Source organism: Sinocyclocheilus anshuiensis, unplaced genomic scaffold, assembly GCF_001515605.1.
Source record: "Sinocyclocheilus anshuiensis isolate Anshui unplaced genomic scaffold, SAMN03320099.WGS_v1.1 scaffold259, whole genome shotgun sequence".
Classification (NCBI taxonomy): Eukaryota; Metazoa; Chordata; class Actinopteri; order Cypriniformes; family Cyprinidae; genus Sinocyclocheilus; species Sinocyclocheilus anshuiensis.
This window is the reverse complement of record NW_015549576.1, coordinates 193271-209490: the sequence shown is the minus strand read 5'-3', so window position 1 is coordinate 209490 and position 16220 is coordinate 193271. Positions and strand designations below refer to the sequence as shown.

At 36.5% G+C, this 16220-nt stretch overlaps 1 protein-coding gene, 1 long non-coding RNA gene and 1 pseudogene across 2 annotated transcripts in view; 1 reads left to right on the top strand and 2 right to left on the bottom strand.

Annotated features, from left to right (window-relative positions):
• Positions 1–1206: 1206 nt before the first annotated feature.
• Positions 1207–13376, bottom strand: LOC107657490 (serum response factor pseudogene; annotated as a pseudogene).
• Positions 2510–6619, top strand: LOC107657492 (uncharacterized). The gene is made up of 4 exons (XR_001630692.1): positions 2510–2599; positions 6238–6302; positions 6383–6433; positions 6542–6619. It is a non-coding gene; the product is annotated as an uncharacterized LOC107657492 (long non-coding RNA).
• Positions 4745–16220, bottom strand: part of LOC107657491 (EGF-containing fibulin-like extracellular matrix protein 1) — a 21666-nt gene continuing 10190 nt past the window's right edge. Inside the window, exons 5-9 of the mRNA XM_016445597.1 lie at positions 12764–12883; positions 10824–10943; positions 8481–8604; positions 8182–8374; positions 4745–6111 (exon numbers count right to left, since the gene is read on the bottom strand). Coding sequence (XP_016301083.1) covers positions 5950–6111; positions 8182–8374; positions 8481–8604; positions 10824–10943; positions 12764–12883 — 719 coding nt within the window. The 3' untranslated portion in view covers positions 4745–5949. The remainder of the gene's footprint in view (positions 6112–8181; positions 8375–8480; positions 8605–10823; positions 10944–12763; positions 12884–16220) is intronic.

Here is a 16220-nt window from a genome sequence, read left to right as displayed (position 1 = left end):
ACATTTTAGGTTTTACGGTTTTAACTTAAATTTACAGTTAAATACCGTAATTTCATTAACTGATATAATGTTAATAATGTATATACCATGTTGTTATACCAACCTATTGAAGTACTGAAATCAGTTTTGTACCTTTGTAATACACTGATAACCACTAAATGCAGGTGGTGATGAGAAAGTCACATGATGAACCAAAGCCCATCACAAGCAGCTTTTAAATAATAACATATATAGAAGGTGCACAGTGTCATTCACACAAACACTAAACACCATCATGGTAACACACATGAAACTGAAATAATGCAATAAACATTCATTTAACAACATTAGGTGTAACACACAACCCTAATATACAAAACTGATAAGAAAAAACTAAGAAACATAGTTATTTCAACAAAAAAACATCAAATTTGAAATGTAACGCAGGGAATTCTGGGAATGTCAATTTACGGTTATTATCTTTTTCACTTCCAAAAACGGTATACTATCGTAAATTTATGTCTTTTTTTAATACATGTAATGTCCAATACAGTTTTTCACCGTATATAGTAGGGGAATTTACCGTTAACCATTTAACAGGTTTTTACTGTAGCATTTTTACAGTCTTTTACCGTTAAATTCACGGTCATTTTTTACAGTGAGTATTACAATCATAGTAGCAATATAAAACTAGTGAAACCAGTATTGCTACAGTATTACAATCATAGTAGCAATATAATACTAGTGATACTAGTATTTCTACAGTATTACAAACAGTACAATAATACTAGTATTTCTACAGTATTAGAATCAGAATAGAAACTAATGATACCACCTGTATTGCTACAGTATTAAAATCAGTACAATAATTATAATGATATTATTATTTCTACAGCAGTACAATCAGTATAATCACTTAACTAGTTGTACTAGTATTTCTACAGTACTAGAATTAGTGTAATCATCTAAAACTGGTTGTACTAGTATTTCTACAATATTACAATCAGCATAATCATTTAAAACTATTAGTGTACAATACAGTATATTGCTACAGCACTAGTAGTAGTAACTTGATAGCACTAGCAGTGGTATAATACTAGCAACAGTGGTACTAGTACTACAGTATTAGAATAATTTTGGTGATTTAAACCTAGTGATACTAGTAACGTTATCTAGAATCAGTACTGTAATGTTAGTAGAATACCTGTATCAGTATATTGGTATAGCTCTAGTAGTAATTGCAGTGCCAGTATTAGCATGGTGGTTTAGCACTAGTATTGGAGTAGTAATGATGTTGCTTGTATAATACTACTGTTAGCTCATTCTTGACTAGCAGTAGGAGGCACAAGCACACATGTGCTGGCTGAACGTAACGTTACCTTCTTCATAATGCCAGTCTTTCTCTTGCTGAAGGTCGTGTATCTCCTCAGCTTGTTGTCAATAAACTCCATCTTAATTTTCACCCGTCCTCGCGTTTTCTTGCCCGGTTTAGCACCGGCCACCCCGGCGGAAACCCCTCCGTATCCCGCCGACAGTCCCGCGTGAGATGCCGAGGATACACCGACCTCCATCTCACTCCTCTCCCGCTTCACCCCTCTCCTGTCCACCGCGGGACTCTCCTCATCGTCCCCGGAGTCCGAGTCTCCGTCGGAGCCGCTCAGCACAGCCTCCACCGACGGCCCGTCGTCGTATCTGCCCCCATCGGGCAGGTTTATGGCAGAGTTTACCGCCCCCAAAGCCCCAGATGTGCTGCCCACCTGTAGAGGGGTCAACCCCGCGCCGTTACCAGAGCGTCCAGCCCCTCTGGCCGTCCCGTTTCCCCCTAACATCGCCCGCGGTAGGTGTAGAGATCCGAGCAGATCCCAGATCAAACCCAGCAGATCGCTTCCCTCGACACCGAACTTACCTCACATATGCTAGGCTAGGAAACATTAGCTCAACTCAGCAGACAAAACGCGCGGGATCTGGAGTTCGAGGACGGATATATTTGTCTGTTTGAAAGCCACGATTTAGGCAGCTCGTGATTTCCAAAAACAAACCCCCAAAACTAGCCCTTTACGACCATCGTACAAAGTTTACAGCGTAGAGTTTCCGCCTACAGTCCATCGATCAAACCTCCTCAACTGAACTTACGCTGCGCTTGCCACGTTTGGAAACAACGAATCGCGACCGTACCTCAATGTGCCTCCGCCAACAGAACTAGTTACCTGCAGTAACGTCAGTATCGCATGAAATTATTCACTTTCAACACATAAATGACTATATTTTGGTCGTATATAACGTTTGATGTTTTTTGAAACGATATAATAGCTGATAGCGCGCTTACTTGGGGAATTTAACTCACGAGGCCGTTCGCCTAAAGATCTACTTTCCTCCAAATAAAGCGAGGCGATGTTTCCTTATATGGCGATGGCTGTCCATGTATGGCGAGTCCCAGCGCTGCGCTGCGATTGGTTACGCAAACCTCTCCGACTCTGTGATTGGCTCGAATCTAATTTGGCCGATAGATATGTTTTACGTCATACACAGCGATGCAGTAGCAAATATTCCTGGACCTTAGACCCTCACAGTAATATTAACGACATAAATACACCATTTCTGGCGAGGAATGTTTGAAAAGGTAAACCACATTCACTTAACGAACTTCTAAAACCAAAAGCGTGTTGTTGGACTGACTGCTGAGTTTAAGTTGAGTACAAACTGAGGTGAGTTTCAGCTCTGTGAGAGCTGTGGACATTATGCGATACTCTGGGTAACCAGCAGATGAGGCTCTTACATTAAGTAAACTAAGTTAAACTAAACTCAATCTTTTGGCGTCTCAACGCATCTCATCTGCTTGCAAATACTAAAGTACATTCACACTTTTAATCAGTTTTCAATTTTCAGCCTTGTACAATCAGCTTTTTGCTTTGACATTACATCAGTGCTATTGCTTTTATGATAGACAGCCAATTGCAACAAACACTTTAAATGAAATTTTTTTCTGCAATCAATATTTTGAAGGTTTTGCATTGGGCCCAGAGAATACAAACATTTTGCGCTAATAGTAGTAATGCAGTATGTATTTGGCTGCTCAAATATCGAGGCAGTTTCTCATTCTCATGATTTACTTACTTACTTCGTCCCATGAGAAGGCCACAAATTAATCTCATGATTAATCACATAAAACCATCAGAAAGATGTCAATCTAATACTATATGCACTATGCAACAATAAATCTGTCAAAAAGAAAATGTCTTTACATTCTAAATTTTGTTGGTTTTTCCAGATTTTTTTACACCCACATTTAGTTTATACTTAATTTTTTCTTTTATTTAAAAAAAAATAGCATGAGTAGTTTTGCATCGAAATCTAAGCAAAAACATGAAGTTCATGTATGACTTGCATGCTTTCTGTAAACGACTAGGCTGTCAGTGTGTAAATATTCTCATAGGAACTGCTCAACTATTGTCATGACAACATCACATAATTACATATTCCCATCTGCAACTGCGGGAGGTAATAACTGCAGATGAATCTTGGTGGTCCCCATAAACTGTTCCAGGAATATACCAAACTGACCCATGCATGTTATGCAATACTAGCAAAAGATTTGATTTTCGAACATGCTTCCTTTCTGGTGCTACATTTGTTTTGAGCAAATTAAAATGACACAACTGTTACTGCATTTATTTTTATTTCCAAAAACCTTACAGCAGAATAAATGGCACAAAGGCTGTGAATGAGTAAAAAAAGTGCAACTTGAGAGCAGACTGAAAATACAGATAATTTCTGAACGAAAGGCGCAAATCCAATTAATTTTAGTTTGTTAAACAAATACAAAGACCTGTTGTCCTCACTGAGCAGAAACAACCGGTCCACATCAATTTAGATATGAGCAAAAATCTCAGAAAGATTTAAGATCTCAATCTCAATAAGAGAAATAACAGGGAGCATTCACAAATTCACTGTGATCAATCAAAGTGTTTGATCACAAGAAAACAGATAATGACAACATACAGACTGATTTGCAAGCACTGCATTAAAATACTAAGTCAGATCTCGAAGCAGCCGACGTAGAGATTGCTTGCCAAAATAATTTCATACAACGTGGTGGTGCGCGGACCATTCCGGCCTCACCCACGAACACGTCTCTGGGGGCGCAACGGTTTAAGTAACAGTGTTTGTCACAGACCATCGACACGAAACACTGCAGAAGATCAAACGCTGCTCTGGCAACCATACAGACATGTTAGGCAAGAGTTCCATTGCTTATGCGACCCAAAACCCTTGCCAGCAATTTCCTGAAAACATCACTTCTGTTTCCAAAACATTATTGCCTTATTCTCATAGGATAGGAGGTCATTTCTGCAGAATTTGCAAGGCGGAGGAAGCATTCAGAGATTTCCATTAGCTAAGGATGCCATTAGATTACGACACAAACTGTTCCACCTAACTATGCAGTTCTGTTTGCTTTATCCACATGTTCCACCTATAAAACACTTTTCCCCTGCTAAGAAGTAAAATCTAGTAAAGAATCTATAAGCACTTTTTGATCATTACATTCTGTTTCTACACAATCCATGTATGAGAAATGTAAAGCTTTGATTTACTGACAGATTAAAATGTTAATTTGTTAAAAAATGTAAACTCTGTCATCATTTACTCATATGGTTACTTTCTTCTGAGGAACTAAAAAGGAGAAGTTTAGCAGAATGTTCATGCTGCACTTTTCCATACAGTGAGAGGGAATGAGGATGAAAATAGCCAAAAAAAAAAAAGATAAAAGTAATTTTTTGAAGCCACACCATGTTCATACAGAATGTGTTTTTGAATTCCAGTGCGCTGATTTTCCATTGGTTTTCTATGTAAACGTGCGAAACAGACATCTTTGACCATTGCGCTTGTGTATTTTGCAACGTCTTGTGCACTGTGAAAAAAAAAAACAAGTGAAAAGACATTCAACTTTTTAAAAACACATCTCAAGACCTTGCATTTTTCCTATTCCACTTCCTGTAAAACTGCGTTCTTCGTAATTGGTCCCTAACAGACCAAAATTTATGGTTGGTGGACATTGAATTAGTCGTAAGCAATTGTGACACCAATTTGAAGACATGTGAAAGATTCAAGCGTTGTGATAGAAGGGAGTATTTTCAGTGAATAACGTTTTTTGAAGTAATTTGAAGATTCACAATATAGCTGTAGAGTCGTATGGACTATTTTTATGGTGTCTTGTAATTTTTGGCGCTCCAGAGTTTTTTCCTCCATTGATGTTTATTGTATGGAAACGAGCAACATGACATTTTGTTAAACTTCACCTTCTGTGTTTTACAGAAAGAAAGTCATATGAGTTTACAACAACATAAGATAGGTAAATAATGATCGACCCAATTTTTGGATGAACTATCCATTTAAAAGACCTCCTGCTACCCAAACAAAGAATAACCTGTAAGTGCTATTCAGAATGAAACTTGAGCGACTGTGTTTCCTTCTGGTACCCAGCTGTGTTGTTTTTCAGATATTTCTTGGTCTTCATGTCACCCTCTCTGACCTTGTCTTTCATTTTCCAAAGTACAAGTTACATGAAAACTTCAGTAAACCAGACAACCTACATTTTATGATTAATAAACCAATTCCTGTTTGAAACCCAGTGAATATGCAACTATCTAGACCAGTGGTTCTCAGCCAGTTTTGTTTCAAGACCTACATTTTACAATGGACATTAAATGGCAACCCAACACAGTATCAAAATTTATTATACAAAAGTTTCATCATAAAAACGTGAACTCGCATAAAACTTTAAAATCAACCATTAATATCTATTGGTTGATTTAAAACTGGTTTCTGACACATTTTTGGGTCTCAACCAACCAGTTAAGAAACACTGATCTAGACCACAACCAGGTAGCCATGCTGTGTTGAACATTTTAAACATTGTAAGCTGCAATACACGCATAAAACCAAGGTGCTGATTTGGTCGATCTAGATGATTTAGAAAGGGTATGGACCCACAATAATGGTGAGTCTCAGCAGTGAGCTGGAACGGTAGCTCAAGACATTACTCTGGGTGACCATCTCCAGGTCCACAACATGTTCTCTAGGTCCAGTCAAAGGTTTGGTCATCACCAACATGGCGCTTACATTACTGGAGCGCTGAAAGACAAAGAAAAAGCTAATCACTGGAGAGGCTTCACCACGAGACAGTGTTATAAATCACAGTGATCCATTTCTGGATGTAACAGGGTTGGTGTCTTTATGTGTATTTCATTATGTTTACAGATACATATTTCAACTCTGTTATGGGAAAAATATCACTGTGAGCAATGCTTACTGTAAATAATCTGGTGAGTAGTGATGAATAAATAAACTTTTTTTTCCACTGATCTTTAACACTAACAAACTCAGAATATTTTAAATGTAACAGGGTTGATGCTAAACCGATTTTGGAAAAGGAATGTCATGGGTTCAGACACAAGTAAGTATCTCTTACATTCTCTATTAGCTTTTATTGTTTACAGTTATATTGTCATGCTCAATTGTTCAACTCTGTTATGGGAAAGTAATAGTGATCACTCTTTTACAGAAAAAATATTTTTCTTGGCAGAAAGCAGAAGTATGCTCACTGTAAATAATCTGGTGTTGTGCTGTGCCAGCTAAGGAGGTTACAAGACATTTTTGCACTGATCTTCAACCCTAGATATTTTAAATGTAACAGGGTTTGGCACTAAACATGTTTTGCAAAATAAATATCATGGGTTCAAACACAGGTGAGTAACTCTTAAAGTCTCTATCAGTTTTTAATTATGTTTACAGTTATATTGTCAAGCTCGATTGTTCAAAGTCTTGACAAAAAGCACAAGAATACTGATTGTAAATAATAATCAGATTTTGTGCACTAATTTACAATCCAGTAACATTCAACCCCATACATTTTAAATGTAACAGGGTTGAATGAAGCTTAACCTGTATTGGAAGAGAAATGTGACAGGTTCATACAGAGGTAAGTAGACTGTATCTTACAGTCTTTGTCAATTTTTCATTATGTTTACATTGTAGTTATATCATCGCTCTCAATAGTTCAACTCCAAAAGTATAAGAATGTATGGTATAAGAAGTATAAGAATGGCAAAAGTATAAGAATGACTGTAATCTAGTGTTATGCAATGATATTTGCTAGCTGAGGTGTTTATTAGACATTTTTGCATCTTCAATCCTGTAACATTCAACCCCAAAACACTTTAAATGTAGGGTGGACAACAGAACATGTTTTTGGTAGAGGAAGTCCATGGGTTTAAATAGAGTTTAAAAGCAAGTATCTCTCATTAAAAAATATTTGGTTTTCATTATATTAAGTTATTTTGTCAAGATCAATAGTTGGTTTATTAAAGGAAAATAATAGTCCTTTACAAAATACTAATATTTTCTAGGCAAAAAGCACATGAACATTAAGTCTAAATAAGCTAAAGCTGTTATTATACTTATTTTGCGTTGATTTTCAACCCTGTAATATTTAACCACAAAGCACTTTATGACAGGGCTGGCATAAACTTTAGAAGAGAAATGTCTTTGGTTATTATCTATTCAATTATAATGTGCTATTGAATTATTAATGCTTGAAAGTAATAGGTCTAAAATTTAAGCAGTCTACTGTGTTTATTAAGTTATACATCCAAACTGTTACAGTATTGAAATAACATAGAACTGAAAGTGTTGGGTTTATGGTTAGTAACAACTGAGTACAGTAAGTTACTCGTAAAAAAAGGCAATTCATTACTAGCTAATAAAATCTTAAACTTATTAATTACTTTCTAAATCCTGTATATCTAAAACCTTGACCAGTTAAACAATACAGGGATAGACATGAAACTGCAATTTTAATTCTTTCAAATAAATAATATAAAATTGCATAAATTATTCTTGAACTGACCAAAGTATTTAAAGGGAGAAGGTTACATTAAAACATACATTTTTACATTAGATGTTAAACTTTGATGTTTAATCCACAATTGTTTTATCCAGAATTTTTCTATAGTTTCTATAGTGTTTAATGCTATTGCATTAGAAGTAACAGTAATTAAATTACAGAAAAGCTAAGAGTAATCCCTTACTTTACTTTTCAAGGGAAAGTAATTAAATTACAGTAGTTAATTACTAAGTAATGCATTACACCCAACGCTGGTAAAAATAAATAACTAACTGCAAGGCTGTAATCACAGATCTTACCCTCAGGTAGAATTCTCCTCCCTCGTTGCCGGATTTGATGGTGAAGGTGTTTACCATGTTGGGGTAGACACTGGTAGCTTGAATCTGGAAGATATCCGCAGGCACTGAGCGTTCGGAAAAGATGCTCATGTACTTGTAGACAATGACAGGCGGCAGTCCTCGGCAAACACTTGGTGACTGGCACCTACAGCGTCTGTTGATAGAGAGGTAAACAGTTTGTGAAACAGATTTGTGGATCAAATAACAAAACTTTATTTTTTTCGCAACACGGTATGATTTTATCAGGAGATTAGACGCACCCTTCGCCTGTTTTGACGTATGGCTCACGGCAGGGGTTTCTGGGATAGCAACGGAACCCTCCATAGTAATTCCAACACATTTCATCTTCTCTGCAGTTGTGTGCTGTTTCACACTCGTTTATATCTATTAAAGGGATAGTTCACCCCAAAATTTTAATTCTGTCATTAATTACTCACCCTCATGTCGTTCCAAACCCGCAAGAACTTCGTTCATCTTCGGGACACAATTTAAGATATTTTTGATGAAATCCAAGAGCTCTCTGACCCTCCCATAGACAGCAAGGATCCTAACACGATCAAGGTCCAGAAACGTAGCAAGGACATCGTTAAATTAGTCCATGTGACATCGGGGGTTCAACTGTAATATTACGAAGCTATGAGAATACTTTTTGTGCGCAAAGAAAACAAAAATAATTACTTTATTCAACATTTCGTCTCCTCCGCATTACACTATAGCACCATTTTGGAGAGTATCACATATGTAAACAACGTATGCTGTTCTGTGTCAGCAGCACCGTACACGGATACGCTGTTTACGCTTTGATCTGAACGTAAACAACGTATCCGCGTACATACATTGTTTACGTATGTGATGCTCTCCAAAATGGCACTATTGGGTGACGCATAGGAGATGAATTTTTGAATGAAGTCGTTATTTTTGTTTTCTTTTGTGCAAAAAAAGTATTCTCGTAGCTTCGTAAAATTACGGTTGAACCACTGATGTCACGTGGAATATTTTACCGATCTCCTTGCTACGTTTCTGAGCCTTGATCGTGGTAGGACCCTTGCTGTGTAATGGAGGGTCAGAGAGCTCTCGGGATGCATCAAAAATATCTTAATTTGTGTTCTGAAGATGAACGAAGGTCTTACTGGTTTGAAAACGACATGAGGGTGAGTAATTAATGACAGAATTTTCATTTTTGAGTGAACTATCCCTTTAACAGGTTGGAAAAGATTCAAGTTTCAAAAGTTTAATGTCATATGTACAGGAAACAGTCTGTTACACCATACAATGAAAAAGGTCAATGAGTATCTTCTGAAGCCACTTCAGGAGCCTGGCAGAAACTGGAATGTACCTTGGCACATCCGCGTCCCTTGGAGCTGGTATCCATCAGGACACACACACTGGTATCCGCCGGGCTGATTCACACACTGGAACTGGCAGATGTAGTTTGAGAATTCACACTCATTGATATCTGGAAAACACGAATGAGAATGAAACTCACAGAATGACATAATATTGCTCATTACTGTGGTTACTGTCAATTCAATGTTTGTGGACCTAATCTTGATTACCACAGATAAAAATTACATATTTTTATACTACACTATACTAACATAGGACAACCAGAAAGTGTCCACATGCTTTAAGTCTTCATCTAAAACAGTATATCAATAGTCATTTACACCAAGGATGATGACTATAACTATACATTTTCCATAATCATTCTAATCCTAACAGCAATGATGACAACACAGAGGAACAATCTTGTTAAAGTCACTTTCAGAACAATTTATTTCCAGCTGATGAGCAATAAACATTCAGCAAGGATCCTAACACGATCAAGGTCCAGAAACGTAGCAAGGACATCGTTAAATTAGTCCATGTGACATCGGGGGTTCAACTGTAATATTACGAAGCTATGAGAATACTTTTTGTGCGCAAAGAAAACAAAAATAATTACTTTATTCAACATTTCGTCTCCTCCGCATTACACTATAGCACCATTTTGGAGAGTATCACATATGTAAACAACGTATGCTGTTCTGTGTCAGCAGCACCGTACACGGATACGCTGTTTACGCTTTGATCTGAACGTAAACAACGTATCCGCGTACATACATTGTTTACGTATGTGATGCTCTCCAAAATGGCACTATTGGGTGACGCATAGGAGATGAATTTTTGAATGAAGTCGTTATTTTTGTTTTCTTTTGTGCAAAAAAAGTATTCTCGTAGCTTCGTAAAATTACGGTTGAACCACTGATGTCACGTGGAATATTTTACCGATCTCCTTGCTACGTTTCTGAGCCTTGATCGTGGTAGGACCCTTGCTGTGTAATGGAGGGTCAGAGAGCTCTCGGGATGCATCAAAAATATCTTAATTTGTGTTCTGAAGATGAACGAAGGTCTTACTGGTTTGAAAACGACATGAGGGTGAGTAATTAATGACAGAATTTTCATTTTTGAGTGAACTATCCCTTTAACAGGTTGGAAAAGATTCAAGTTTCAAAAGTTTAATGTCATATGTACAGGAAACAGTCTGTTACACCATACAATGAAAAAGGTCAATGAGTATCTTCTGAAGCCACTTCAGGAGCCTGGCAGAAACTGGAATGTACCTTGGCACATCCGCGTCCCTTGGAGCTGGTATCCATCAGGACACACACACTGGTATCCGCCGGGCTGATTCACACACTGGAACTGGCAGATGTAGTTTGAGAATTCACACTCATTGATATCTGGAAAACACGAATGAGAATGAAACTCACAGAATGACATAATATTGCTCATTACTGTGGTTACTGTCAATTCAATGTTTGTGGACCTAATCTTGATTACCACAGATAAAAATTACATATTTTTATACTACACTATACTAACATAGGACAACCAGAAAGTGTCCACATGCTTTAAGTCTTCATCTAAAACAGTATATCAATAGTCATTTACACCAAGGATGATGACTATAACTATACATTTTCCATAATCATTCTAATCCTAACAGCAATGATGACAACACAGAGGAACAATCTTGTTAAAGTCACTTTCAGAACAATTTATTTCCAGCTGATGAGCAATAAACATTGACAGCCAATCAGAATCCAACTGACTTTAAAGGGCAGAAAGTTATCGTCCTTTGGTTTGGACTAGTTATCATTCTTGGTGTAATCTCTTGGTATTAAGGTTTTTTTTTTTTTTTTTTTTGTCCATCAGGACACACACACTGGTATCCGCCGGGCTGATTCACACACTGGAACTGGCAGATGTAGTTTGAGAATTCACACTCATTGATATCTGGAAAACACGAATGAGAATGAAACTCACAGAATGACATAATATTGCTCATTACTGTGGTTACTGTCAATTCAATGTTTGTGGACCTAATCTTGATTACCACAGATAAAAATTACATATTTTTATACTACACTATACTAACATAGGACAACCAGAAAGTGTCCACATGCTTTAAGTCTTCATCTAAAACAGTATATCAATAGTCATTTACACCAAGGATGATGACTATAACTATACATTTTCCATAATCATTCTAATCCTAACAGCAATGATGACAACACAGAGGAACAATCTTGTTAAAGTCACTTTCAGAACAATTTATTTCCAGCTGATGAGCAATAAACATTGACAGCCAATCAGAATCCAACTGACTTTAAAGGGCAGAAAGTTATCGTCCTTTGGTTTGGACTAGTTATCATTCTTGGTGTAAACTCTTGGTATTAAGTTTTTTTTTTTTTTTTTTGATTGAAAAAGTGCTCCTGGTATCTTCCTTTTAAACAAATGCCACTTAATTTAATATTTTTAATCATCAAATGCAAAGACATTGAGATGTTTTTAAGAGCGGCTTAAGTGTGCAAATACTTTTAGAGCTAAGTAGCTTGTAAAAGACCATTTAAATAGCCAAAGTCAGTTTAAATAGCCTATCAAAGTACCTCACTTAATGTCTTTTGAATGTCTTTTATATAACCAAATATACACATTATATAATTAAACCTACATCAAATGTAATGTTTCTCTTTGTTTCAGTTTGCCTAAGGATAGCATGCTAACAGATTAGCCTCCTAAGATAACATAGCCTGCCATTGGAAAGCATGCAATATGCATGTTACTAGAAGTAATCAAAACAAACCTTCATAGAGTTTACTTTCATAATACCTATATATATATATATATTATTTATGAATTATATAACAATGCTCATTTGTCCAAGGCCCATTAGGATATTTTTATAATCAGCATAATATCCACACAAATGGCAAAAAAACAAACAAACATTGTACCATTATCGCCTTGAAATACTGTTTGATTATGATTATATTGATTTGATTGGCTACAACAGGATAGTGTGAATAACTTTTTGTAGATGTTAGCTGTCAATACTTTATTTGTTTACATACACATCAAAATTATTGTTGATGAAATCTGATACCAGGTTTAAAATATCCAGGAATATTCAAATTATATTATGTACTTTCAAAAACTTCAAAGGTTATACTTTTTAAAATACGTTAACAAAGTGTAAAAAAAACAAATAAACAAAAACCTTGGCAGGAGACTGAGTCTGAAGCCAGTTCATATCCGACTTCACATTGGCAGATGAAAGAGCCAATCAGATTGTAGCACTGATGTTGGCAGGGGCTTGCAGTTAGACATTCATTCACATCTGTAAAAAAACACACAATTGAACATTAATGATAGATGATGAAATTAAAAATGAGAGTGCAGGAGTAATAAACAAAATAGCTGGTCATTGCCAATTGCCTATTTCATTCAGTCCCTTAAATATAACACTAATAATGGCACTTATTTAAAACAACAGGTAGGATATCCAAAACACACATCCTTTCTGCACTCCTAATCATTCTTTGGTATGTCTGGCGAGGTTTCCAGCTTCGTTCTGGTGCACAGAAAGTGTCCTTTCATGCTGTGAGGGCCATCGTGGGTGGTCTGCGCTTATCTGCCAGGTTTGGTCAAGTAACTGTATACAAAGGCCTAAGAACAGGCCAGTTTTCTGTGATTCATATACAGACTATTGGATGTGCAACATGTGTGAGTGCAAAACCTCCTCATCCAAACAAGGCAGATTCTTCTTAGGCTCCTAAGTGACTTGTTTGAGGTATTAATGGGAGAATAATGTCAACGCACAGATCCGAAGACCCCCGGGAGGCCTCTTTCCGAGTGTTTCCAAATCTTTGCTGACCAGCGTTTGGGCCCTTTCAGGGGGTTCAGCGCTGCTGATAGCCAATCTGGCCGGAAAAAATGAGGCAAGGCCTCGTGCGCAAGAGTTCAGATGAAAAACTTGCTTTTTTTCTTGCCCACCTCTTTGAGAGAGACACACCTGGAGTCTGTGATCACCCACATGACGGTGATTTGATTCCAGCAAACTGGTGTTAGATTCCAGAGGAAACACTGCCAAGGCACTTCTGAAAGAGACTGGCCGAAAATATGTAAACATTGCAGGAAGGCTGACTCTCTTTTGCGGGAAGAGGCCCGAGCTAATTGTTGACTCATTTTAATGGGCTGAGAGATACATGTCCTGACCCATACTTCCTCAAACAAAACCACATAAACTCTGGTAGCTGTATGATAACTAAAAGCATAGTCGCTGAAGGGCCATTTGACCCAAGGTTAGTCTCCAAGAGCATGTGTGCGAACCGACCAACTGTCCATTTACTGAATGTCTGAAGAATATTGCACACAACAATGGCTTAAATCAAAATACAATGGTTTGCACTACACACTTGTTTGCCTGGAGACAAAGTTTAAGGATACCAGGTTGATGCATTGAGTACTTTTGATTAGACAAAAAAATTGTGAGGTTAATGGCATTATTTTTACAATTTATTTAATAATAATGATAATGATGATGATGATGATGATGATTAAAATAATAATGATATATATGAAATTCTTAAATTATATATTAATACAATATTTTTTATTTATTGATTGATTGATTTATTTTAATTTTTAACAAAATTGCTTTAATGCTTATTAACATTTTTAAAAAGTCATGTGGTGCATCCAGTGTGCACAAGCTATCAAAGAGAGGACAAGGTCAATAAGTATTTTAAAATATCATTTGACCTTTTTGACAGTGTTCAGGTGGTTAAATGTCACGTTGTGCAACTTGCCAAAAAATCATAATATTAGTGTTATATGCATTTAATATAGTTAGTGGCAAGTTTCTTTTTCCAAGACAAAAACAAAAAAATCTTAAATGAATAATGAATAAAATTAATATTATTTTTATTTCATTTATTTCTCATGAGAAAAGAAAAACTGCTTCAGTTTGGAAAACTTTAGCGACTGAATAAAGAGTTATGTGGTGCGACCGACATACACACACAGAAAAAAAAAACATAAAATAGGAAATTATATGAGGCAAGGTCAGTTCAGATTGTAAAATGTCATGTGGTGCGACCCCCAAAATGTACGAATTAATAATTCTTTATGTGTAAAAATAGTTTTTACTATCTATTTATAAAAGCGTATGTGAAAATAATTACTAAGACATGTACACTCACATGAACTCATATATATATTATTACATTTTGATGGTTAAACTGAATGACATTTAAATGGAAACATGAAACTGGTATTAAAGCTGCAGCAGCTATGTTTTGCTCCTTAATGTTATGATTCACCAGCAAGACCAAAACCAAACCAATGCTAACCAGTAAAAGCCAACTTGACCTAGTATTAAAATAGACACGGATCTTTCCTGAGCCTTTTAGCAGCAGTGGAATCCGTTATCAAGTATTACAGCAAACGTAATCAGTGCAAATGATTGCTCGTAGTATCTAATAAAATGATTTAAGATTGGGAAACAAATATATTATTCTTGTTGGATGACATGTTAGTTGGCATGTCTTTGCAATTCTTGTCTTTCAGTCTCATCGTGAATGATTTATGCAATCTAAATTGTTTGCTTCTAGCACAGGGATTCTGCGTGCTGTAACATGACTGAGCCCTCTATCACGTTGGGAAAGAATTAGCACCATTAGCACACACACAGAAATTGTTTTATTCACCAGATAGAAGAAGACAGACCCAGAGGAAGCAGATTTCTGGCACTGCATCCTCTGAACAGACACAACAACTTCCCAAAGAATGACATAATAACTTCCCAAGGGGTTCCCTTCCCATTCTGCACAGAGAGATCATCTTCCGTCCAGTATCTTAAATATGGCCTCTCAGTATTAACTGTGTATGTAGACAAAATTAATATTTTTCCAACAACATTTATATCGCTAATATTTTAGGTGCTGGAAGCCTAAAAGCTGTAAGCTAAAAAGCTCATTTACATTTTCGCTACTAAGGAACTGTAGGCCACAAAATGTTGAGTGTATCATCTACACACAAACTAAACTTCGCATATACACATTCCACTCATTCTTGTGAATAGTGTGTGCGAATCAGCATTCATAATTATTCTCCCATGGCCTTATGGGATAGAAGAGTGTCCATCAGATGTGCCATCAAAAATCTTGGCGGAAGTAGTAAACCATCTAGGTTATTTTGAAAATACTGTTTCATGAATACTAAGGATTTTGACATACTACTATTTTGGCATTCTGTACATCTATAGTCTATAAGTATGCGGTTTTGTACCAATTAACCAAACAGCAATCAAATTTACGTGACAATCAAAATTTGATCCAGGGCTGTACAGTGCGACATATATACATACGTGCTACGAAAAAACTGGTCTGTGCAATGAATAAATTTACCACTGTAGCACGCGTGCGATACAGTTTTGCATGTTCATAACACAGCCACTTAATAGTGTGAAGTGATTTGTACTTGGTAGTTAGAGGTGTGCGATATGACGATTTTTGATCGTGGACGATTAAAAATGTCTCCACGATCTGCTCTTGAAGAAATATCGTAGTATTGTGCTACAACGCACATTCTATCAGTTACAGTTCTGGTGCCTCCGTCTCAATATACTGTACAACGCCACATACATTCACATCAGTGTTAACTCAGCGGTAGAG